The sequence below is a fragment of the Pelobates fuscus genome, chromosome 9 (assembly GCF_036172605.1).
Source record: "Pelobates fuscus isolate aPelFus1 chromosome 9, aPelFus1.pri, whole genome shotgun sequence".
Taxonomy (NCBI): domain Eukaryota; kingdom Metazoa; phylum Chordata; class Amphibia; order Anura; family Pelobatidae; genus Pelobates; species Pelobates fuscus.
In genome coordinates, this window is record NC_086325.1 from 61,992,944 (window position 1) to 62,019,092 (window position 26,149).

At 36.4% G+C, this 26,149-nt stretch overlaps 1 protein-coding gene across 7 annotated transcripts in view; it reads left to right on the forward strand.

Annotated features, from left to right (window-relative positions):
- FGF13 (fibroblast growth factor 13) overlaps positions 1–26,149 on the forward strand; it is a 386,748-nt gene that overhangs the window by 257,548 nt on the left and 103,051 nt on the right. The window contains exon 1 of one of the 7 annotated variants that reach the window (XM_063432000.1): positions 456–526. The exons of the other annotated variants lie outside the window; for them this stretch is intronic. Coding sequence (XP_063288070.1) covers positions 493–526 — 34 coding nt within the window. The 5' untranslated portion in view covers positions 456–492. Of the gene's footprint in view, positions 1–455; positions 527–26,149 lie in introns of those variants that run through there. 7 annotated transcript variants of the gene reach the window in all.

The window sequence follows — 26,149 nt, forward strand, 5'->3', positions numbered from 1 at the left end:
CTCATATAACTCAACAAAAAATAAAACAATAAATTGTTTAGTGTGGTCTATGTAAACCTTGATCTCTCTAGTGCACTATGCTCTAAAGCCAGCTGAATCTAGCATTTAGGCCGTCACACACAGAGAGATAATTTAATGTGAGCTGGTATCCGGTTACAAGCCTTTTTTGTAATTCTAGAAGTTAGAAGAGAAAATTTGTGCTAAAGAATAATTTGTTTAGCTATGAATAAAAGGACGGAACGACATTCAAGTCCAAGAAATTGTTAGATATTGCCAGAACAATACTGCTACATGATGAATCATTAATGATCTCTGAAAGTCATAATGGCCTGTCATTAATACCCATTAATGATTTCTGTTTACCACTAGTATAGGCTTGATGGGTCTGGCCAGTACCTTAGAGAATACTTTAAATATGCCTTAAAGTTCCCTTGTCTATCAGCCTGCTGCAAATGTAGACTGCAGCTGTGCCTGAACGCTTCTGCTTCAAAGATGGCTTTGGGTGGTTTAAGAAAGTCATATTCAGGTAAGATGTTCTAATTTATTTAAAAAAATTAAGTTTATATGATTAAAATGTAAAACTAAATACATGGTAGTTTTTATTGCTGATTTTTTAAATTTTATTTTCAGTTTTAACTAAGCCTTTTAGATGTATCTTTAACTTTTAATAATGAACTAGAAACTATAGTATACATATATAAATAAAAACGTTTACCAGTGATAAAACAAAAATACATTTATGTTCACGTTTAGTGCAAATGTTCAGTTTGGTGGCTTAGCTCTTCTTAAAATATGAGATATGCAGTTGATCTATAATTTGAATTTGCTATATTGTTGCAGAATTTTTTTAGAAGCTCTTGACTCACTCTTCTAAGAATAATTGCTAAAAATAACTCTGAATGTACATATTCTATCTAGAGAATATGTGTATCTGCACCTTTGTATTCTGTAATATTTTGATTAAAAATGATCACCTGAATACATCCCAGTAAGCCCTCTGTGACCTCTTATATCCTTGACATGTAAAGGGAATTAGTTAATGGAATTAAACAACTTTACGTAAGAATTAAAAGAGAAAAGTTTAATTGTGAATGTTAGATCTGCAGTTTGTAATGTGTGTTGCTTTTATTTGTCGTCGATAGAAATTAAAGGTTTGTTCACATCCTGTAACATTAATTAAATAGGCTTATGGACCAACGCCCATAATGCTGAATATTAGCCAAGACGTCCTGTATTTTTATCTCTCCCATAAACAGCGGCATTGATTCAGATAGATGTTTATCCAGGGGCTTTCTGTACCTAGCTCTTATTTAGAAATGTAAAAAATAAATAAATAAAAATATATATATATATATATATATCTTAATCATTAGACAGCTAAGAAATAAATGCATATATTATCATAGTAAGGATGTCATTGTAGCATCAGGAATGATCATTATTAGCGATGTATACTTTTAACCAACAGGAAATTAGGTAATAATATACTCACTCATATATATAATGCATGCCTTGTTCTCTATGAGATAAGGCACAAATGCAAGCTCTGTATTTTAGTGTGTGTATGCTCATTTAATATTAATGGCACATAGAAGTGTAATGATACATTCATGCTCACCCAAGTTAAGTTGCCCCTGGTTTACCTGTCAGTAATGATCAATCATGCTAAAACCAAATCCTTAAATAGGAATATCTCTTGACCTCTTAACTGCAAGGAACTTCCTTAACCCCTTAAGGACACATGTCATGATTCCCTTTTATTCAAGAAGTTTAGTACTTAAGGGGTTAATGACATCATTTACTAAAGATCAAGGAATCTATAGTTTACAAAAAATGGGGGGGATCGTGGAGGTTGTCTATGCCGAGTACAGGTAGATAGATGGCTGGATAGATAGATAGATAGATAGATAGATAGACTTATTGAAACTGTTTCATGCATTTGTTGCAGTAAGATTTTTAAAACATGTATTTCAAGGCATATAATAGAGTGTGATTTTGTTTTCTTCATTTATGCATACACTTATTAACATTTGCTATAAAAATTTATTAAGTAATTTATCAGCAAACTTTATATGTAATTAAGAGAGTTGGTAATGGCATACTTATTAGCATTAATACATGGATAATTTTCACATGATTTTCACACGCATCCATCCATGCTCACAGGCTGCACACTGAGGATCATGGGACATTTCAAGAAAATGTCAATTGAAAAAGAGCTTTATTACCTTTGCTTGTAATCTATCCGAATGTGTTGATTATTCTAAGCAGTAAAGTTTATCTTTAGGCTTTAAATGATCAGCACCATGGACAGCTGCTATGTAACTATTCTCATAGAAGAGTGCACATTGAATGTTCACATAGGTGTGCAATGTTAGGGATGTACACAACAAATCATGAGACTGGTCAAAAACGTCAATATATCCAGTACCCCTTAATGGCAATATATAACCATAATACACAGTCCATACTTTCACACTGGCACATCAGAAGACAGAAATAGAGGCAAGTCACAAAGAAACGTACGTACCTGAAGATGCAGACAGACACACGTTACACACACAGTGACACATCTGTCATTCACACTAACATATAGTTATATAGTCTGTCAAATAGGAAAGTGGACCCTTTACTTTCTCTCTCTGCAAGTCCACTCTGACTGTTGTGGAGCTGGTATGGAGGGAAAGTCCATAAATTGAATTGCTAAGGACTGGATCACTTTTTGTTTGTATGTGTGTTTGTGCGAATGCTCCAAACACCCACCATCCTCCATAAACTTGGTACAAACATGCTAAAAGTGGGAAAGAAGGCTCCATCATGCTTACTTTGGCAAACATATAGGAAGATGCTGAGAGGATTCTGAACTCCATACACATAATTTTGAAGACATAACTCATACCTATGTAGTTTAGGGGCTGAAAAAGTCATCTGCCTATTAAAATAGCAGTCAGACAGTGTAATACATACATAGATAAGAACGCTTACTTAAAATGATTAGAAACATGTCCCATGACTTTTAGGCAGCCTTGACGTGTGTGTGTGTGTATATATACATATTTGTTTTTCACACATATATAACAATATATATAATAAAAACAAATATGTATATATAACAAAATCTAAATATTATGGCTATCCAACACATTCACCTCTCCTAAATCTCACCTAACCTGAACTCAGAGCTAATTAGTGCAAAGGACATGAAAGGGAATGCATTTTAACATCTATCTATCATCTATCTGTCTGTCCATCCGGTCTGTCTTTCTGTTTAATCACATACTGTTACTGCAATACTCTCCCATGCACGTGCCTTGTCTTTGATTCAGTCTATTTAATTATAAAAAGGAAGATTTTTTTTGTAACATAACTACAAACTATAGTGTTGAGTAAAAATAAAATCAGTAAATCAGTAGTGTTGAGTAAAAATCAGGTTGGCATCATTGTAGCAGTGGTAATAAAGAATGACACAGCATAATATTCTGCTGAGGAGATTCTAAGTTACAATATACAGGGCTATTGGTAAGAATTTTGCCATCTTTTTTTTTCTAATGCTCCGAAGGTAAAGGCAGGACAGCTTCTCATGATGGTTTCAGGCACAAACTACATAGTTACATAGTTACATAGCTGAAAAGAGACTTGCGTCCATCAAGTTCAGCCTTCCTCACATTTGTTTTTTGCTGTTGATACAAAAGAAGGCAAAAAAAAAAAAACAGTTTGAAGCACTTCCAATTTTGCAACAAGCTAGGAAAAAAAATATTTCTTGACCCCAGAATGGCAGTCAGATTTATCCTTGGATCAAGCAGTTATTACCCTACATTGAAAGATTATATCCTTGAATATTATGTTTTTGCAAGTATGCATCTAGTAGTCCACACAATGGTTTGTTTTGGCCCCAAATAAATTTGTATAATGTTATCATATCCCCTCTCAGGTGACGTCTTTCTAAACTAAATAGGTTTACATTTGTTAACCTTTCTTCATAGCTGATATGTTCCATTCCTTTTATTAATTTTGTAGCCCGCCTCTGCACTTGTTCTAGTGCCAGAATATCCTTCTTTAGAACAGGTGCCCAAAATTGCACAGCATATTCAATATGTGGTCTTACCAGTGATTTATAAAGAGGCACAATTATATTCTCATCCCGAGAATGAATGCCTTCTTTCATGCATGACAATACCTTACTGGCCTTGGCCACTGCTGATTGACATTGCACATTGTTGCATAGTTTGTTGTCTATAACAATTCCCAAGTCCTTTTGTTATCCCTAATTCACTTCTATTAAGGGTATACGTTGCTTGTGTATTATTTATGCCGTAGTGCATAACTTTGCATTTTTCAACATTAAATTTCTTTTGCAATTTGAGTGCCCAGTCCCCCAGTCTATCTAAATCCCTCTGCAGCAAAGTAATATCTTGCTCACATTGTATAATTTTACAGAGTTTTGTGTCATCTGCAAACACTGAAACATGAGTTTAAATGCTGTCTTCAAGATCATTTATAAATATGTTAAATAGAAGAGGTCCAAGAACAGACCCCTGAGGGACACCACTTGCCACCTCTGTCCAGCTTGAAAATGTACCATTAACAACAACTCTTTGTACTCTATTTTAAGCCAATGTTCTACCCAAGAGCAAGCATTTTCATCTAGACCAATTTCCTTGAGTTTGAACACTAATCTATTGTGTGGAACTGTATCAAATGCCTTGGCAAAATCCAAATAGATCACATCCACTGCAACACCCTGATCTATACTTCTACTTACTTCTTCGTAGAACGCAATCAAGTTAGTTTGACATGACCTGTGCTTCATAAAACCATGCTGATTTTTTAATATTATCCCTTAATAAACTTTCAAATATTTTCACAGCCACATAAGTTAAGCTCACAGGTCTATAATTTCCAGGCAAGGATTGTGAACCCTTTTTGAATATAGGAACCACATCTTCCTTCCTCCAATCCTCCGGAACACTTCCTGAAAGAAAAGAATCTTGAAAGATTAAAAACTAGAATTCCTAATGTATACAGTCATTAAATGGAAATTAGGGTATGGTGTTTTCTTAACAGCTTCAAAAAGCCTCCAGAACAAGAAGCCCACTAGGTCTCGGGTTTCTGATTTGTAGCAAATTCTAATAATTAAGGCCTTAAAGAAACTGAAGTCAGTGCAACGTGTGCAAACATTTCCTCGTAAGGAGACACTAGGCCTAGTATAGTGGGAGGTTCCCCTACGTTCTTACATGAATGAGACTGTGCACAGGGTGTGATAGTGATCTGATGGCAATATCTGTGGGACCCACCATTCATTGATGCTCACTGCAAAATTGTCCAGGCTCTAGAGATCCAAAGACTAGATGTTATATCTGCTCTGGATGAATATAATTTATTTATTTAAAGTCCAAGTACTGCAGCACTGTCCAATGAGTACACGAAACACGACAAAGATTGAAGAGCAGGATTTATTGGTATCGAGGGTACCTTTCAAAATAATGTGCTACATATTTCATTGTTCTTTACAAGTTGAAATTCACAAAAATATTCAGCAGCAACCGGAGCAGGAGTTTTCCTTGCAGTCATGCAAATGGATTTGTATCAAACTAGGCCATTCGCCAAAAAGAATAGGTAAACCAGGGCGGGGCCTGACCGCCATGCTGGCTGGTCGCATGGCATACCAGCTCCAGCAACTTTCAATGCATTAACCTACAACAAGGAACCTTTTGCCCTACCCGACGACCTGTTGAGGTGGGCCAGCACATGGGGAGACCCTGATCCCGGGTAGAGGCTTGCGACTACCGCTTTAGTCCCTCGGAGAGACACACACCGCTCCTTATGGATGAGGCCTACTCAGGCGGTGATCGAGGCGGACAGCCGCCGCCCGCTATCCTGCCCGATTTTGTCTAGCCGGGCCCCCTTACTTGAGCAGACCGAGCCCTGTTCCCCCCCTCTGGGCTGGTGGGGATGATCCCGGCCCACACCCTATACGCGCTGCAGCCTCCACTACACTGAAGCTCCCTGGGGCCATGAAGGACCACTGAAACGCAGACCAGGCCACGAGCCATATCTAAAATGGCGGCGCAGTAACCCTGCTGGCTTGCACGGTTACCACTACAAGCTGATACATGCAGCACAGACCCAGCCACCCAGATCTAATAGACAACCCCTCGGACCTGCTCAGCCGACCAGCACAGAGTGCACAACATCGCTCCAGTCCGACCTGGCTCGCACCACCTCCACAGTGACACCTAACAGCCAAACCGCAGGGAGAGGACACCAAACGGCTGGAGAAAAGCGGCTGCAACGGTCTCCTCAGCGCAGGGGGACTTACCAGCCTTCAGCAGCCACACAACAGAACCCATGACTTGAGGAACCAGCTTGGGTCTCATTGAGGGAGCAAAGCCTGCCCAATATCCCTCCAGGGAGTAGGAAGACTTAACTGCACGCTGCTGAGACGGTGGGGTTTTCACATATTACAATCGACTGCTCTCAGGACTCTGTCTATGTTAAACTATGCTCTTAGCAATAGCAACAGCAGACTAGAATACCCTAGCAAAGTTAACACATGAGTAATTAGTAACTTAAAACTGGTGCAAGTATAATCAAGTGCCCTCACCCTGTATATATACATTGTAGGCTCTACTTAGCTTGACACAGCATAACAACCTCTGTCTAAATAGTACAGCGATGTTACTTTCCGTTATAAGCAAGATATAGCAAGGTTCACCTAGCATGTTAACCCACAGGTTACAGGATTAACCAGTATACTAAACGACCAAACACTGAGACAAGCAGATTTTCCGTGTAACCAGGTTCTATAATTAACAAAAAAGTGCTATGTATGAATGCCATGATACTGTAAAATGTAAAACATGTATTACTCCATTGGCTTGGACTAGCTATTGTGGCTTGGCAAGCGTGTGTGTTAAACCTAAGCACTGCAAAAATAAAGAATTCAAAAATAAATAAATAAATAAAAAAAGAATAGGTAGACCAGGCTGCAGTGAATAGGTTAACCAGACATATTTGTATTCTTCCTGTATCAGAATAATATAACACTAATTGTGAGATGGAAACATAAACAAAACTGTAATTAAAATAGCTTGCAAAAGTAGAATCTAGGAAATGATAACAAAAGGCAAAATATTGAAAGATCTTGCTGTCCAGATAAGAGCTATAATCTCGTTAAGCATTTCTGGACATGTAGGCATATAGGTCTCTTCCCCATTCTAAAGAATATTACAGCATATACATCTAATAAACCAAACCAAACTGTATGTTTATGATCAATTACATAACTAGTATATTGGTCACATGCAGGGAATTCTTCAATTGCACAAACTCTAAATTCACAAATTTTAAGGTAGAACATTGGGCATTCATGTTGGTCAAAATGATTGTGTTTTATTTGTGCATTATGATTTACATTTTCTGTAGTGCGCTTACTTAAGTAACTTACTGCTTCTTTATTTGTTTTTCCATGTCTTATCTATTTAAGATTCTATTTCATTGTATTGTACAACTCCGTGTTTCTGTTTAACACTATAAAATATTTCAATAAATAAAAGCAAACTGATATCTTATGTATAAAAAAAAACTTCATAAAAAAAAACTGAAAACTTTATTGTAGTGGTTAGTGAGGAAGAAGACAAATCCTGTACGTCTACTTGTGATGACATAATGAGGACATATCTTACTTCCTTATTATCTGTCCAAAATATTTGTACACAGTTCTGCAAGATTCAACCATACTAGAATACTGCAGCACTTCTAGTGCCATCTAACTGTCATTAACTCTTGTGCCCCCATTGAATTGACACAGGTTCTTATTATGAAGATCAGAAACAGCGCAGGTTCCCCGGGGGACCACGGTAAGTGTCAAACCACTCAAAATTGGTTTGATTACTTATTGTGTGATGGAGCCAGGGGCACCGTAGTAACTAAATCAGGCAAATGTCAGTTTTGATATGAATGGATGCATTAAAAACAAATGTGAATATTAAAAATAAAATTACATTTGAGTTATTAACCCTTTACAGAAATATTCAGGCTTGGTAAAGTAATGCTATATGGTATATTTTATCTCGCATTATATCAGAATGAGTTTGTTCGCATAAATGCAGGAAAACTTGGGTCACACATATTTATTGTGTGATGAAAATTGATTAACCCCTTAAGGACGCTGGACGGTTCAGGACCGTCATCGGCATTTTTCACTTGCCGACCGACGACGGTCCTGAACCGTCCTAAATTTAAAATGTACTTACCCGATCGCCGTCGTTCCCCCGGCGGCGATCGGCGGTGCTCCCGGTGTGGGGAGACTGCCTGCAGCCCAGACAGTCTCCCCATGGCGGTTTAGGACCCCTGTGGCCATGTGATCGCCCAACAGGGCGACCACATGGTCACAATAGTTGTCCTAGTCTCTGCCTGCAGGGGGACTGTCTGTGCTGACAGGCAGTCTCCCTGCAACTGTAAAATCAAAAAAAAAAAATTAAAGTTATAGTTAATAAAAAAAAAATATTATAATATATGTGTATATATATGATATATAGACATATATTATACCTATATAATATATGTCTATATATCATATATATAATGTCATGCTAAGTGTATTTTTATATTAATATGTACATATATTAATATAAAAATACACTTATAATTAATTTACACACGTATATATATAATATATATAATAACTATATATATTGTATATATATATTATTATAAAATACGAATAATAAATAATTTAAATTAAATTAAAAAAATTAAAAATAATAATAAAAAATTAAAAAAAAATTATATATCTATACGAAATGTTATTCTAACTGTATTTTGATATTAATATATATATATTTATATCAAAATACACTTAGAATGAAATTGTATATATATCTATGTATATATAAATAAATAAAAAGAATGCGAACTATTCATATGTCCATATACAAAATTACATAAATAATTATATAAATATACACGTAGACTTCAAATATATAAATATGCATATATATTTAAATTCTACGTGCGTATTTATGTAATATTTTTACATAATTATGTTATTTTATTGATTGCAATTTAAGGGACCTGCCTGCCAACCCAGGCCGAGAGTACAGAGAATTTAATTTGCTATCACTGTATTTTACCCTGTAACGTTCTACGACACCCTAAAACCTGTACATGGGGGGTACTGTTTTACTCGGGAGACTTCGCTGAACACAAATATTAGTGATTCAAAACAGTAAAACATATCACAGCGATGATATTGTCAGTGAAAGTGACTTTTTTTGCATTTTTCACACACAAACAGCACTTTTACTGATGATATAATTGTTGTGATACATTTTCCAGTTTTGAAACACTAATATTTGTGTTCAGCAAAGTCTCCTGAGTAGAACAGGACCCCCCATGTACAGGTTTTATAGCGTTTTTGAAAGTTACAGGGTCAAATATATGGGTCAAATATTTTTACATTGAAAATGGCCAGGTTGGTTACGTTGCCTTTGAGAGCGTATGGTAGCCCAGGAATGAGAATTACCCCCATGATGGCATACCATTTGCAAAAGAAGACACCCCATTTGCAATACCTTGGGTTATGTCCAGTCTTTTTTAGTAACCACTTAGTCACAAACACTGGCCAAAATTAGCGTTCAATTTAGTTTTTAACTTTTTTCACACATAAACAAATATGAACGCTAACTTTGGCCATTGTTTGCGACTAAGTGGCTACTAAAAAAGTCTGGACATACCCCATATTGAATACCCTGGGTTGTCTACTTTAAAAAAAATATGTACATGTGGGGTGTTATTCAGCGATTTATGACAGATAATAGTGTTACAATGTCACTATTGATACATTTTAAAAATGTATGTTTTGAAACCGCAATATCCTACTTGTACTTATAGCCCTATAACATGCAAAAAAATAGCAAAAAGCATGTAAACACTGGGTATTTTTAAACTCAGGACAAAATTTTGAATCTATTTAGCAGTTTTTTTCATTCGCTTTTGTAGATGAATAAAAGATTTTTTACATAAAAGTAAAAAAACATGTATTTTTTTCAATTTTTCATCATATTTTTTCATTTTTTAAAAATTAAATTACATGAGATTATATAAATAATGGTATGTAAAGAAAGCCCCTTTTGTCCTGAAAAAAACAATATATAATTTGTATGGGAACAGTAAATGAGAGAGCGGAAAATTACAGCTAAACACAAACACCACAAAAGTGTCAAAAAGATGCCTGGTCGCAAATGTACAACATCGCAAAAAAAGTCCGGTCCTTAAGGGGTTAAAGGAAAAGTGATCAAATACCCTGCTTACTGGTATTTTTGGAACTGTAATGGTTCAAAATGCCACGAGAATGTAAAAGTAATGTCTGTGTATGGACCTAATGCACACATACAGTAAGAATAGGTATATCACTCATCGGTAAAATACAAGTCATTGCAACCTAATAGGAATCCCTATAGTGTGCTCAATGTGTTCAGAACCTCTCCCCACCCTCCACAATACATGGAACTGTAGACTGAGAGAGAGAGAAAACAATGAAAGGTCTAATTTACAGTCTATCTGCATGGTGCCATGATAGAGAAATTAATTTCTCTGCAGTAAAAAAAAAACAAGTAGCAATAAACAAGTTACCCTCCCAGGCGATCTTTTAAGAAACAATGTGCCCAACAGGAAGATTCTGTTAAGATTAAAAATACGGAAAATAAAAAACATATTTCGGATGAAAAACAAAACAAAAAAAAAACATAAAAAAATTGGGAAAAACTGAACTGGAGCAAAAGGAAGATAAGTTGGACTTTATGAACTACATTTTATTGTAATGACCTTACAATAGACAACATTACAACAAGTATACATATTGTTCAAATGGAAGGGTGTATCACCATACAGTGGTTTCCTATTCTTGTGAGTTTTTTCTTTTTTAATTCTGTACATACATTTTATAGGAGTAGCAAAATAATGTTTTCAGAAGAAGTATATGTAAGTGGAGCAGGAGGAGACAAACAATTTGATTATCATGAGATGCATTTAGCATATTAAGTGCATATAGCAAGGCTGGAAGAAGTGCATTTGCTTTGGTATAGTGTGTTAACAGTTAGATTAAATGCATTACCTATAGACATAGACTTTCTATGACTGCATTTAAGTGTAAGTGAAGTTGATATAATATCATTACATGGAAAGCTCTTAAAATGCTTCTGCGCTTTAGTAAATGTATTCAGTACATTACAATATAATGAAGTCTTCTTGAAAAAGACATTTCTGGGAATATTTTACCTTAGCTTTTATACAATGTGGATTCGTGATATAGGCGTTGACTCCCCCCAAAATGCTTGTAAAGTAAACATATTGTAAAACACTATAAAATATATTGGTACTTTATAAGTAATATTGAAAGTAATGCAAAGGCAAAAAAAAACACTTGTAATCATACACAATGTCCTCTAGGTGTCACTCTTGTTTCTGTTATACATACAGAGAGCCCTATTGTATCAAGTGGCACATAGAATAACCTTTAAATTCTGGACTATTTGGCGCCTTAAACCATGTTGTGCTCTAGGAACCAGACTATCTATTTAAAACAAAAGTTCAGCTTTTTTTTTTTTTTTTTTTTTTAAACATACTGTATACCCATAGGGAAAACACACTTAAATGTAATGGATAAATTGCATGCATGTATTTGTCCCACACACACCCCTGTTCTTCCTGTTTATGTATGCTTTGCAATAGAATTATAGAGAAAAATAAAATATATATACTGTTTAGAATCCCTCTCTTGTAAACAATAGTTACGTATAACAGTATATACATTTGAGTGTTGTTATTAACCTCTTCACTACTAAGCACTTTTTGATTGAAAAAATATTAGCACATGTATTTGAAGCATTGGATTCTTAGCTAGCATGTAAACATATCAGAAAATCATACTTTTATGTATAGATTGCTTTGCAGGCAAACTTAAAAATGAAAATTATGACAATTTACACATTTGTTTAAATTTCACTTTTTTATGTGTTTTTATTTTTTATTTGCATTTTATAAGATACATTTACAGAAGATGCATTGCATTGCAATTACAATAATACAATGCAGGTGGAATTTGCTATACATACATGCTTATTTCTGTCAAGGTTGTGTTACGTTTAACATTTAACATTTCTTGAGCCTCGTGCATAGTTAACATCCTTATTCATGTATTTCTTAGATCGCTTTTCCAGTGCCCACTAGCCTGGCATCTGTATGTACCTGTTTTTAGGTTTTGGTGAACATAAACTGGGGGTGGCTAGAAGGGGGAGAGGGTGGGGGGGGGGGGTTCCCGGGGTCGTTTTGATTTGTTTTTCTACCTGGTATGTGCATTTTTTAGATTCTAGAGTTGTTCGTACTTTCATATGAGTTTTTTTATTTTGCCCAGTTGTGTATGTTTTGTGTTTGTGTTTCACATATTAGGACATTATTAGGACATTATTGTTTTGTTCTTTTCCTATGTTCATGATATATGTCTAGGACTTCAAAGACACAGTGTGTGGAGGTTCTTCCCCTATGTTCAGATGTTTTTGTATATTTGTGAGTGTTTCTATATTTTATGCTAGGAGGTATTCATTGCTTTTCTGAGCAACTGTTTATTTTTCTTTGTTCTGTAGGTCTGCTTTTCTATTTTTTTTCAGATATCTGCCTGTCACCTTCCCGTTTATGCTTGGTGTGTCTATGTTGGAGAATGTATGTATGCATCCTGTAGTTCCCATGTCTCCACCCAGAATTTTTGTGGAGCCCAGTGGGCTCTGGCTATGCGTTCATATATTTTGATCATTTCCAGTTGGGGAATACATGTTTCTATCGAGGGTGGGTCTTTCCAGAGCCAGGCTTTGGCTATGGCTGTGGTTAGTACCATAATTATGTGGTAGGCAAGGTATCTTTGGGGTTTGGGTAAATGTGGCGGGATGTGTTGTAGGAGGAATGTTTCTGGCGCTAATAGTATGTCAACTTTCCCTACTTTCTGTATGAGGCTTCTTGTGTCATCCCATAGTTTGGTGATTGCGTGGCACGTCCACCAAATATGTAGAGTGTCGCCTATGCAATGCCCACATCTCCAACATGCACCTGTTTGTTTGGGGTCTATGTGTTTTAATTTTGTGGGTACCATATGCCATCTATATAACATCTTCTTGGACATTTCCATTTGGGAAGAGCAAAGGGTTAGTGCTTTGTTGGTCATAAATATCTGTCACCATATCTCATCTGGTAGTTGTTTACCTATGTCCTTTTCCCACATTTTTACAAAGGTCATGTGTCTTATCTTTTTGCTAGGGTGGTAACTATCATATATTTTGGATATGATACCCGGTGTTGTATTGGTGTTTTTGCATAGTTGTTCCAGAGCAGAGATGTTCCCTTTTGCGTGTGTTCCTATCCATGAGCTTATCTGTCTATAGGCGAATACAGCCGAGGTTGGGAGTTTAAATTGACTTTTTAATGTTTGAAAGGGGATGGGTTAATTTTTGTCTACAAGTTGATGTATATGTGTTAGACCCAGATTGCCCCATCTGCATATATTCAGATTTGGGATCAGGATTTTGAAGGATCTGAGAGGCATCATTAGGAAGATCGCTTTGTTGGGGTTGAGAGTTTGGCCATATTTGTCCCATTCTTTTAGTGTCAAGGATGTTATCGGGAGAATTTTTTCCTGTGTTGCTTGTTTATTCCCGCTATTTCGGTGATATCATACCCCTCGGTGTAAGACGCCTCTAATTGCACACAAGAGGGTGGTGAGGTATATTGATGGAAGGCTGCCACTATAGGACTAATGATTGCCGCCTTGTTGGGAGACCAATATTTGGGAGACCCATGCCTCCTTGTTTTTGGGGTAGATAAAGTATGTGTGTTGCGACTCTAGGTCTCTTCTGGGCCCATACAAATTTCACTTTTTCAACCAACCTTTATAAAAATATTTGGTAAATAAAAACAAGCTTTAGACATTAAACAGTGTCTGTGATCTTGGAATATTTCACAGAGGGTCTAAAATGTTAATATACCAGCAGAAATGCAATTGTTCTCACATACAGCAGGAATTACAAAAATATATAAATAAAAATGATTAAAATCCTTGTTTATATGTATTTGCAAGGACCCTGAAGGCATTACTAGTAGTGCAGCTTACTAACATTACTAACATTGCGACAAAATGTAAAAACAAAGTCTGAATTTGAGCATGATGCCCACATAGTACAGTAAACAGTAAATACAGTTAGATTATATAATTCTAAAAATATTTAAAAATGTTATAGCAATTTACATTTTTATCAATCCCTGGACTGCTAATGTAATGCTGATAGTAAATACAGTTAGAACATATTCATGCATTTCTGGCTGAAATTCAAAAACCATCATTGATCAGATACAGATGGTGGATAGTACGTTACCTTATTCTTTGCATACATCAGACACAATGAAAATGAATCAAAATAAATAAGCGGTCAAGAAAATTAATTTATTACTTAATTCTCAAAGTCTTATTTGAAGCTCTATTTCATGTCTTTTATCAAAAACACATAGTTATAAACCTTGACCACTTGGTGTTCGAGTGTATCACAGAGCTCCAGCAAACAAATTTCACAGTAATGTGAGGTTTGTATGAGCATATCACAGAACACCACAGCAAAAAACTGCCAGTAAAATAACTGACATTAATATGTGGTGTATGAGTGCATCATAGGACCCTACAACCTTACATGGGGAAAGGGCCTTGTTTTTATTTTGAGCAAAACAAGCACATTTAATGACTTGCTTGTTATGTGTTTCTGCTGTCTTCATAAGTGAGATACCAGAGTACAACATTTGGACAAGGACAGGAAAGGGTATTGTTTATGTGTTTGGATGCTGATTGTGGGATTGTATGTGTAACTAGTGTTTGTTGTGTAATGTTGTGTTGTGTTTATGGTGTAGTATGTGTGTATAGGGTGATGTACTGTGTGTATAAGGGATGTAGACAATGTATATAGTAAGCCTTCACTGTTAAACTTTTCTCATACAAATAGGAAAAGAGGAAAAACTCCAGGGCTTCTAATATCACAGAATTTGTTTTAAACATTGTATGAAAAGATCTGGGACTTTTTGGTACTAGATTTGTCAATGTCATTATACCACCGTTGGGGCCTAGTACTTTAAAAGGAAAAGTGATGCCTAGCATAAAGTCACCAGAGCAATATGAATGTTTTGCTATTTTTATATTTCTGTATGCAAACTTCTCAACATGGGAAAGATAATAATTGGGATAGAGACAACTCTAAGGAAGCTCGTCAGTCTTGCCACTGGCCATGCCAAAAATGGGCAGTACTGCCCAGAAACTGCCCAGAGGGGGCATGTAAGTCTAGCATGAATGCATGCCAGGTTAATAACGTTCTAGACTAGGGATACCATCTCCAGAAGGCTTCTGATGCTCCCCTGCTGTGCTGACACAGGACAGATGTTTGGTGTCCTTGATGTTTGACACCAGGGAACAAAATTGGGTTGGTTGTAAAGAAATCAGAAATCAGGACCATCGTCCAGAATTTAGGACAGTTTGGAATATACGGTAAGGACAAGTTGGCCCAACACAGATATGATTATTATTTGACAGTAAGACATCAGATTTCTAATTCTCAGAGTAAAACATCTCCTGTACAATTAACAGAAAGCAATAGTGCTTTCACCCCCCCCCCCCCCCCCCCCATAAAGTGTCATGAATGGCAACAGACTCATCAATTTAAGCAGCGTATTGTTCAAAAGCTAAATCCAACCCTGAATCTCATGTCACACACTATAGCCGTTCTGGAAAAATGACTAATAGGAGTTCTGCGAATATATAAATTTATTTGCTCTACTTGTTTTCTACCTTTTAAAAATATGATTTTATGTTGTTTTTTTTATTTGACATGTAGGAATGGGGCAATTTTAGACTTGAGTGTAAAATGATAGATTGTTGAAATCTGCATTGCAGCGAACACTGTGCACTGTGCTGTGTGGATTCTCAAGTATCTAATGAATGGTGCTTTCCGGGATCTGTTATTTTATTTATACTCTAGCAGGAAAACACCCACACATACTTAACACCTCCTGGCAACATCATACTGAAGATTCCAAGAGCTTTCTCCAATTACACATACCTTTATATTTCCAATAGATTTTATAGGTGACACAGTCGCAGTTGAATTTACTTAGTTATTTTATTGAAGTGGCCTCACTCCGAGTATTAATAATAATATGTTGTGATCTATTACCGTCACATATAATTTCAACATGTGCTTTCACATTGTTAATAAAAAAAAAAACGAGAATTTAGTCAGTGTTTAAATATTGTTTTACATCAGTGATAGAAAATGATACACCTTAATATTATGAATTCAGGAATGACATATTTTCTCATATACACAGAAAATAAAATACACAATATTAATGTGAAATAAAAAGTGATATAATCAAGTAATGATTTGAAACTCACAGTTTCTAGAGAATCTATGTTTTCCGGTTAGTTACATATTTACAAAGTAACATAGGGTAAAACAGACTTTTAACCTTTTATTTTCATTTTCTTTATTAAAGAAGCACTATAGGGTCAGGAACACAACATGTATTCCTGACCCTATAGGGTTAAAACCACCATCTGGCCCCCTCTTGCCTCCCTAAAAATAGTAAAATCTTACATGCATTCAAGCTTTAAGCTGCTGGCTTTTTCGCGGTTTTCTTTTTGACCTGCCCACTGCCTGCTGACATCATCAGAAGTGGTAGCCTGATCCAATCACAATGCTTCCCCATAGGATTGTCTGAGTCTGACAAAGAGGCAGATCAGGGGCAGAGCCAGCACAATTCAAACACAGCCCTGGTCAATCAGCATCTCCTCATAGAGATGAATTGAATCAATGCATCTCTATGAGGAAAGTTCAGTGTCTGCATGCAGAGGGTGGAGACACTGAATGTTTGGATGCATTTTAGGGAGCCATGACCCAGGAAGGATCTCTAACAGCCATCTGAGGAGTGGCCAGTGAAGTTATCCCTATGCTGTAATGTAAACACTGCTTTTTCTCTGTTTCTACAGCAAAAAGCCTGAAGGTATTGATTCTACTCACCAGAACAGATTCAATAAGCTGTAGTTGTTCTGGTGACTATAGTGTCCCTTTAAGTGTAATGTTCTAATATGTTCTTTTTGGCTATTAAAACACACTAGAAATAGGATATGTTTCTAAATAAGCTCAACTTAAGTAAGAATTGGTGAATATTTTATGAATATTTGAATATTTTATGTATCAAAAAAAAGTTTTTTCTCTAACAGGTGAGCAATGTTCTTATAATCATGAAATTGAAAAAAAAATGTACAGAAGTGTTATAACAAACTCTGGCCCTAAATATATAAATATATCGCCAATGAATCAAAAGCTGCTGTTTTCTTATCCTAAAATCCTAATATCTAGAAAGACAGCAATAGAGTGCCATAACTGCCTGCATGCCTGGTGCATCTTCTAAATTTTAAAAACATATTCGTGCTTTTCATATGGTCAAAGAAGGATATGCTTATATTTTAGGAAGTGCGGTAAGGTGTAAGGCTTTAGCAACATTGTTTAGGTGATTTTTTTGTTTATTTACTAAACTCCTTATTAATCATATTTACCAAGCCTTAAAGATTAGATATCAAAATGGAATTATCCATTTATTCAACTGGACTTTCAAAATACCATAATCTCTAAAGCCCAGCATAATCTGAACATTCTGATTTATATGGTTTGATATTTACCTATGGCCACTGGACACTAATATTGCTTCCAGTTTTCTCAACAAAGAGAAGCCAAATGCAATATAGGTATTCATTCATTGGCTGAGAGTATCAGCTAAGAGCACAATAAGTGAGCTCCTGTGTTGAACATATAGACTCCCAGATTCGCCACCCACGTAAGGTTAGAACTGTGCTAAAATTGGGCTTAGACAAGGATTACCTTGCACCATAACTACTACAGGCTGTAGTGGTTGTGGTATGTAGTGTTTTTTTTTTTTTTTTAATGGTAAGACTGTATGGAACAACAATGGATACATAGAAGGGATAATCCATACTGGGTATTTAGGGACTTGAGTAGCATAACATAAATATAATTGGTTAAGAGAGTAAGGCATGTTGAGCAAACATAACCTAGCTTATGACAATATTTATTATAGCTAAAATAACTGCATGTTATTACTGTAGAGCTTAAACGTCAGCTCTTAGAACGAAGGGGTGACGAGGAAGAAATAAGAGAAATAGAGGCACTGGTAGACTGCCCCGCCAAAGCATGAAGAACAGTTTGGAGATATGAAGTGAATGCCATGTTTATTGAACCAACTCATTTCATGGGTGGAGCTTTTTACTGCTACCAATAACACCGTATTTTAGAATGCAAAAGAAGAATTAAAATAAATAAATAAAAACGTGCACATCTCTAACTATAAAGACCAACGATCAATCGAGTTGCTCCTTTAAGCTCGCAGAAATGCTATTTATCTTATAAATCTTATGATACTGACATTATATTAAGCATAGTCCACTCTACAAGTAAGTACTCAATCAACACCGATCAATATTGTGCAATATGGTAATGTTGGTTTGACAGGAAATGTCAATGCAATGCCCTATGAGTAAATAACAGAAGTACAGTTATGATATTAACTAGTTAAGTAATTGCTCATTTTAACTTTATGCTGTGTCATGGAAATCCCTATTCATTTCACATAATTAACGTCTTGGATCAAAGTGGACAATCAAAATAAAAGACATATATTTTACCAAATAAAATGCATGTCAAGAAAGTGTAAATTAATTTCTGTAAGAATATCACGTATCAATTATATTGCCATTGGTACATACATTTTCTATTTACACATCAGAATTTGAAGAGGATAATATTCATTCATAATTGATTAGTCAGTGTCTTGAAAAAAAGGATAAAAAAGACATGGTGTCTTGTGAATGGTTAAGGGATACATTAATCTTAATAATTTAAGTTCCATGACAGCTGTTCATCTCTTTCCTTTGATGTATATTTACATTTAATGTTCAGGATCAAATGACTACAAACAGAAAGAAATAAGCTAAAATATTACATACAAAATGGTGGAATGACAATTTGATAACATTCCACACAGTGCAATGACATTTAGTTAGAATGTTAATTTCTTACCTTTATTCTGGCTGTAACCCTTAAAAATAACCTTAAAGGTATTCTGTAGTGTAAGGAATACTAAGCTGTATTCCTTACACTATTCTTCCATCTGGTCTACCCTCCCACGCGGCTGCCCCCCCGGCACTGCTGTAGTTAAAAAAACACTTACTGTGCTCATCCAATTCCAGCGCCAATGTCCCTCAGTGCAAGGCTGGTGCAAGAATTTTCTTACTTGTCTCTGTAGCATATTATATATATATATATATATATATATATATAAAAAAATAATTATTTTATTATTTATTTTTTTAAATGGGGAAAGAATAACAATATATAGGAATGGAAACACTCTGACACACACTATTGCTTACTGACCCATACTCAGTCTCAATTAAAAAGTTTTACTAATTTACACACACATGCACTGACTGGCTCATACATAGGCATATACAAACACAGTGGTTCATAGACACACACACACACACACACACACACACTGGCTCACACATACTTGCTGACACACGCACACTGGCTTATATACACATACTCACTTGCTCAATATAGACAAATACACAAATGCACACTCACTGGCTATCACACACACACTCACTGTCTGTACACACACACACACAAATGCTGGCTGTTACACACACACACACACACACACACACACTGGCTATTACACACACACTGGCTGCTACACATACATACTGGCTGTTATACACACACTCATTGGCTGTTACATACACTGGCTATTACACACACACTGCCTGTTACATACACACTAGCTATTACACTCACTCACTGGATCATATATACACACTCCCTTTTTCCTATCATTGTTCCACACAAGTCTCATCAGCTGTTACTGCCATTCCCCCTCCCACAGCACTCGCCTCTGGGATATGACTGCAGGTATCCCAGCCTTCAGCTCTTAAAGCGCTGCCGCGCTGCTACTCGATGCGCCTTACACAACAAAACTCCGGCACCACATCAAATGGCCGGGTAAACGAATCACTCGGACATTCAACATAGATACAGAGAGAGTGACCGGTGGGAGAGGGGAACTCTATGCTCCCACCTCCCGCCGGTCACCTGGACAGTTTTGGCGCCCTAAGGCCGGTGCGCCCTAAGGCAGCCACTTGTGCCGACTTATGATACCGCCGGCCCAGCCTCAGTGCATTAGGCTTTCCACATAAGAAGCTGCAATCCTCTATGCGGATTTTAATGACTCTGGATGTGCAGAGCGTGAGGACATTGAGCGTCAACTATGCGACCAAAAGTCACCTAGCAAGCACGAAGTGCCTCTAGTGGCTGAATAATTGACATCCATTAGAGGAAGTCTAAGCCCTGCAATATAATCAGTTGCAGTTTTTCTAAAACATTGCACCCAATGAGCTGAAGTGGTCTGGGTGCCTATAGTGTCCCTTTAACTATAAATCTGAACTAAACCCTATTTATAATACATTGTCAAAACAGCTAATTATTTGGAGATCATTCTGAATGCAACCAAACTGTATTTCTACATTTAATATTTTACATTTTTTTTTTATACATTGAGTTGCACCACAACTCAACTTAAATTTTTTTGTTATTTTGCTCACAAATGCTTTCATCGTGAGAAAGGGAGGCTCTTCAAAAGTTTGTTGTTCCAAAATGATGTTAGTCCACTAAAAATGTATTACAAGATACTAATTTCATCTGTTATTTTACATCTGCATCACTGGACTGGCACATATGTACCGTGTTCTAGCATCTTCTAAAGTCGGACTCTTTGTAATTCACACCATATTGTAATGTGAAAGGGAAAAAGGTGACTCCTGATTAACTGCAGGTTTCTGTACACTTTTCAACTTCTGCAGAGGTAAATACCATTGTGACTGAGCACTGTTTGGGAGCTGTGTTCTTTATACTGAGTCTGTTTATTACAGGTGTTACATTCAAGCCGCGATTGCTCACTATTTTACCTACAAGAATATGTGTATAGGGAACCCAAACCAGTGGACTGCGAGCATCATTATTGGCCTAGTTACTTTCATGTCTCCCTAACAACAGATTTTCTGAACTGCTACTAGCTTTTGAAATATTCAAAGGAAGCATGGTCATGCTGATATGTGTGGCTCCACTTAATATCACATTGTTTAACGTGATGTGAGAGAAAAAGAACTGAAAACCCTCTGTCACGAAGCGGCTAAGCAAAGAAATTGCCTATCCAGCACAAACTAGCTCACTTGTAAAACATACTACTTGCTACATAATTAACAACACCCGTGGCAAAAATCCACTTTTGAAAGTGCTCAAAGCAGCACAGATAATTCCTAAAGTTAACATGTAACTTGTCTTTTTTTTTGTTCTTTCTTATTTTATTGAAGTCATTTTGGTTTGTGAGTAATATTTCCGTATATCCATATTATCAGGAGATTTAGGACAGTTGTCACCATGTGTAATTTAGCTATGGGGATAGTCATTTGGCTTTAGTAATACTGAGGACATTTTTTTTAGAAGTTTGATAAAACAGGACACAATAGCTTTTTTCGTTTTTTTAAGCAAGACATAATTAGTAACATAACTGTCAGAATGTGAAGAATGGTGGGGGATAGAAAAGGATTACCATGCCGGCTGCAACAATCTAAACAGGGCCCACACTTCAGGTGACCCTCACATTTCAGAGCCACCCGATGGGCATCCTCGATAGGTGACCCAGTTCGTTTTTGCGGCTAATTATGTATGTAGGGACATACATCCCTAGTATTCAAAGGCCAACACTACACATATACACCCCTGAAATCAAACACCAACACTGCATACAAATATACCCATGCATTCATATGCCAACTCTACACACATATAAACACCTACATTCACATGCACATACTCCATACAAAATGTGCTAATATGCATTCAAACACACAGACACTGTTCACAAATACAACCCTGTAAGAATGGGCAAATGGTAGATGCTCAGCTGGCAAAGCATTGTGGTAGTTGTACAACAGTTCAGGATCTACCTTTTGTCCACCCTTGGCCCAAAAGATATTTCTTACACATGGACTCTCTCTACATAAGTTCCGCCGCTTGGTTTAAACCAAACTGGTAAGAGATTGAAAACCTCAAAGTGCGCTGATCAGATGAGGACATTATTGACTGATGATTGTTTAGCAGATGGAGAATAGGGAGTTTTTATCTGGGGATAATTCACAAAAATCATGCTGTAGTCTCAAGTATTTCTAGTTTTTTATTCTTGTTTGGTTGGTTGGTTGGTCTGTCATGCATTTAAATGGTTGTTGGAGTTTGCAGAGTTGAAGAAATCAATTGACCCACATTTTTTTCAGTGTCATTAGTTTCAGTGTACTCATTATCCCAAAGATTGTATATTCTATAGTTATTTGTGGTTGTTGTACATTGATGATTATAAGATAGAAAGGACTGTAGAATGGGCCAATAGTGCAGTTAAGTCAGTCTCCAGGGATCCAGTTTTATTCAGTGGAACATGCTGTAAAGTGGATGATATAGCTACAAATAGGGGTATGAATTATAGGAGAGATGCTTAGGGACACTCTAAGCACAACTCAACGTTAGCTTAAAAAAGCAATTTTAGTGTATAGATCATACCACTGGTGTCTCACTGCTCAATTCTCTGAAATTTAGAAGTTAATTCAAGTTATATATGTTGCCCTTGCCAAGCTGTGACTTACACAGCCTCCCTTCAGACCTCCTGTAAAATTAGAGAGATCTAATTTTGTAACTTCTCCCTTTTTACACAGTTTGTATCTCCTGCTCTGTGAATAACCTGCTAGAGCCTGAAGTAGTCATGTGCGTGAATAAAATTAAATTAACAACTTCTATGAAAACTTCTATGTAAACACACTGTGCAGTTCTGATTAAAAATGAAAAATGTTAACAATTATTTTTTCATGGAGGCTGTGTGAGTAACAGCCAACGGAAGTGTGGCTAGGTCTGCATAACAAGAAACAAAACTGTTTTAACTGATTTAACTGCTTAAAGGCAGAGCATTTCGATGTGAAACTTCAGGGGCATGGTCTATGCATCTAAACAGCTTCATTAAACTAAAGTGGAGCTTAGAGAATCTATTTAAAGTTTAATATAACAAAGTCACAACTATATAGTGAGTTTCTTCAGGAAAAGGCATATGGACTAAAATAGGGTGCATAAGAATACTGAGATTGGATAACAAATCAAACCGCTTGCCCTTTGGAGAGACCCTGCTCAGTTCTCAAGCTGTTTTTAGCCATTGTAGAGAGAACCATAATCATATGCATATCAGACAGAGCCCACCCAAAAGATGGTCCAGCTCTGAAATACAGGTCGGCTACCTTTGCACAAGAGATACAGCAACCCAGATGATTGTTTCAGCCTTGTTAGGCCTCATCAGTGAGATATAGCCAAAACCCTCTAGGCACAATGATCAAATGATCCATGTCTGAATAATAATTTTATTTTAGGGAGAGCAAACAAACTAAAACAGGGCACAAGAGAATATTGAGAACAGAAAACAACTTAAATAGTTTGTCCATCGGTGGGGTCCCCACTTAGTTTGCAAGCTAGTTTTAGCTCATCATGTGCTATTACAGAGAGTACCTAAATTATTTGCATGTCATATATTGGGTATAAACTTCTTCTTTAAGTCTTCATTCAGTATATTCATATTGCATACATCCCATCTTTGGAAAATATCAAATCGAACAGGAGGGTGTGTGGACAAGTCAGTGAAACCACCTGTGTCACTGGAGATGCGCAGAAGGGTGGCTCCATCTTTAACCCCTTAAGGACACATGACATGTGTGACATGTCATGATTCCATTTTATTCCAGAAGTTTGGTCCTTAACCCCTTAAGGACACATGACATGTGTGACATGTCATGATTCCCTTTTATTCCAAAACTTTGGTCCTTAAGGGGTTAAGGGGTTAAAGAGGATTGGACCATTCAATGAAGGGGATCACCAGTCCTTATGGGAATGGATTCCAGGACGATATCTTGTGTCCGGATCCATTCAGTCGAGCACATGTTAAGAATACAATTTGAAGCACTCTAGGCATGGGCAATATGCCATGACAGCTTTTTCAAACATGTCTTTTGATGTGCTTGCACTATGTAGATTTGGGATTTTTCTGGTGTCACCAGATGCAGGACACTATAGAAATAACAGGAGCCCAAATCGGAACAGCAGCATAGTACTTAATGCTATAGTACTCTTTGATGTTGAAACCAATGTTGTATCAGGCACATAGAATTCTTAGAATATTTCAAATAGCCCAGATATACAAAACACAACCTCGACTCTTCTTTTTGTCTGTGTCTCCTCTTTCATTCTCTTATGTTAATGACTTCCGACTTCATCCAAATTGACCATATGCATTACATGATGTGATTGAATGTAGACCAGATCTTCCTGTGGCTTTTATGCCCATAATCTCCCAGAACCTCTTTGTTACATAAATATTACTATATACCTGTACATCGTCTATTGTGTCATCTGGTACAATATAAAGATTTCAATTGGGGTCTTGAACAAGCTTTGTATTTTTTTGCAGCTTTACTTGCTGTGATATTTGCAATATTGATCTTGACTTTTCAGTGCTTTTCATGTTCAACTGCAACTTAATACTTCCACTTATTTCTGAGAGAATTTGAAATCTCAACAATAGCACAGAATGTCTGTTTAAATTGACTATATCCAAACATCATATAAACTATCATTCCCATTGCTTTTATAGTAAAGCCTTACTTGTCTTCCTGGAGTCCAATATTTTATAGGAGATGTCTGGTTAATGGTTAATGGGTCGATTAAATATTGAAATATAATAATTAAATGTAAAAACTACATTATATTTTAAATCATGGAGCATTATAGTAGAGAAAATTGAAACACCTATGTTAATAGAGATAGATTAATGTTTCAGCGCATATTAAAAACAAAAAAAAATTAGACAAATTAATTTATTATTTATTCATTTTTTTTCAGACAACCTTTCTACAAATGTTTGTTATACAGCTATATGATCAGTGATGGCATGAATGTAGCTCAGTGAATTCAGTGAAATGTCCTCTGAGTGCTTAAAGGAACACTATAGTCACCTAAATTACTTTAGCTAAATAAAGCAGTTTTAGTGTATAGATCATTCCCCTGCAATTTCACTGCTCAATTCACTGTCATTTAGTAGTTAAATCACGTTGTTTCTGTTTATGCAGCCCTAGCCACACCTCCCCTGGCTATGATTGACAGAGCCTGCATGAAAAAACAAACTGGTTTCACTTTCAAACAGATGTAATTTACCTTAAATAATTGTATCCCAATCTCTAAATTGAACTTTAATCACACACAGGAGGCTCTTGCAGGGTCTAGCAAGCTATTAACATAGCAGGGGATAAGAAAATCTTTATTAAACAGAACTTGCAATAAAGAAAGCCTAAATAAGGCTCTCTTTACAGGAAGTGTTTATGGAAGGCTGTGCAAGTCACATGCAGGGGGGTGTGACTAGGGTTCATAAACAAAGGGATTTAACTCCTAATTGGCAGCGGATTGAGCAGTGAGGCTGCAGGGGCATGTTCTATACACCAAAACTGCTTCATTAAGCTAAAGTTGTTCAGGTGACTATAGTGTCCCTGTAGTTGCATTACCTCCTAGTAAAAAACTGAATGGGGAAGATTCCCTCTCTCCAACTGTCCCATGTCTGATGAATTGAGGGTTAACATACTAAGCAAAATGCTGCTTATTTCCCCCTTCTCCTGCTATCTATCCCCTGTTGTGAGGTTTGGTGTGGTATAGAATAATAATGGTTCAAGGGGATATTACCTCTCCTATAATTAAAATATATGATTCTGGAACTGCGGGTAAAAGACTGAGAGATGGCTAGACTCCTACTTCCCTCCATCTTGTTCTGTGAAATTGTGCGGGCTACTGCCAAAATGGACAAAGGTTTTGCAACAAGATCCATATTTTAAAATGTGCCACCACTGAAAATACAT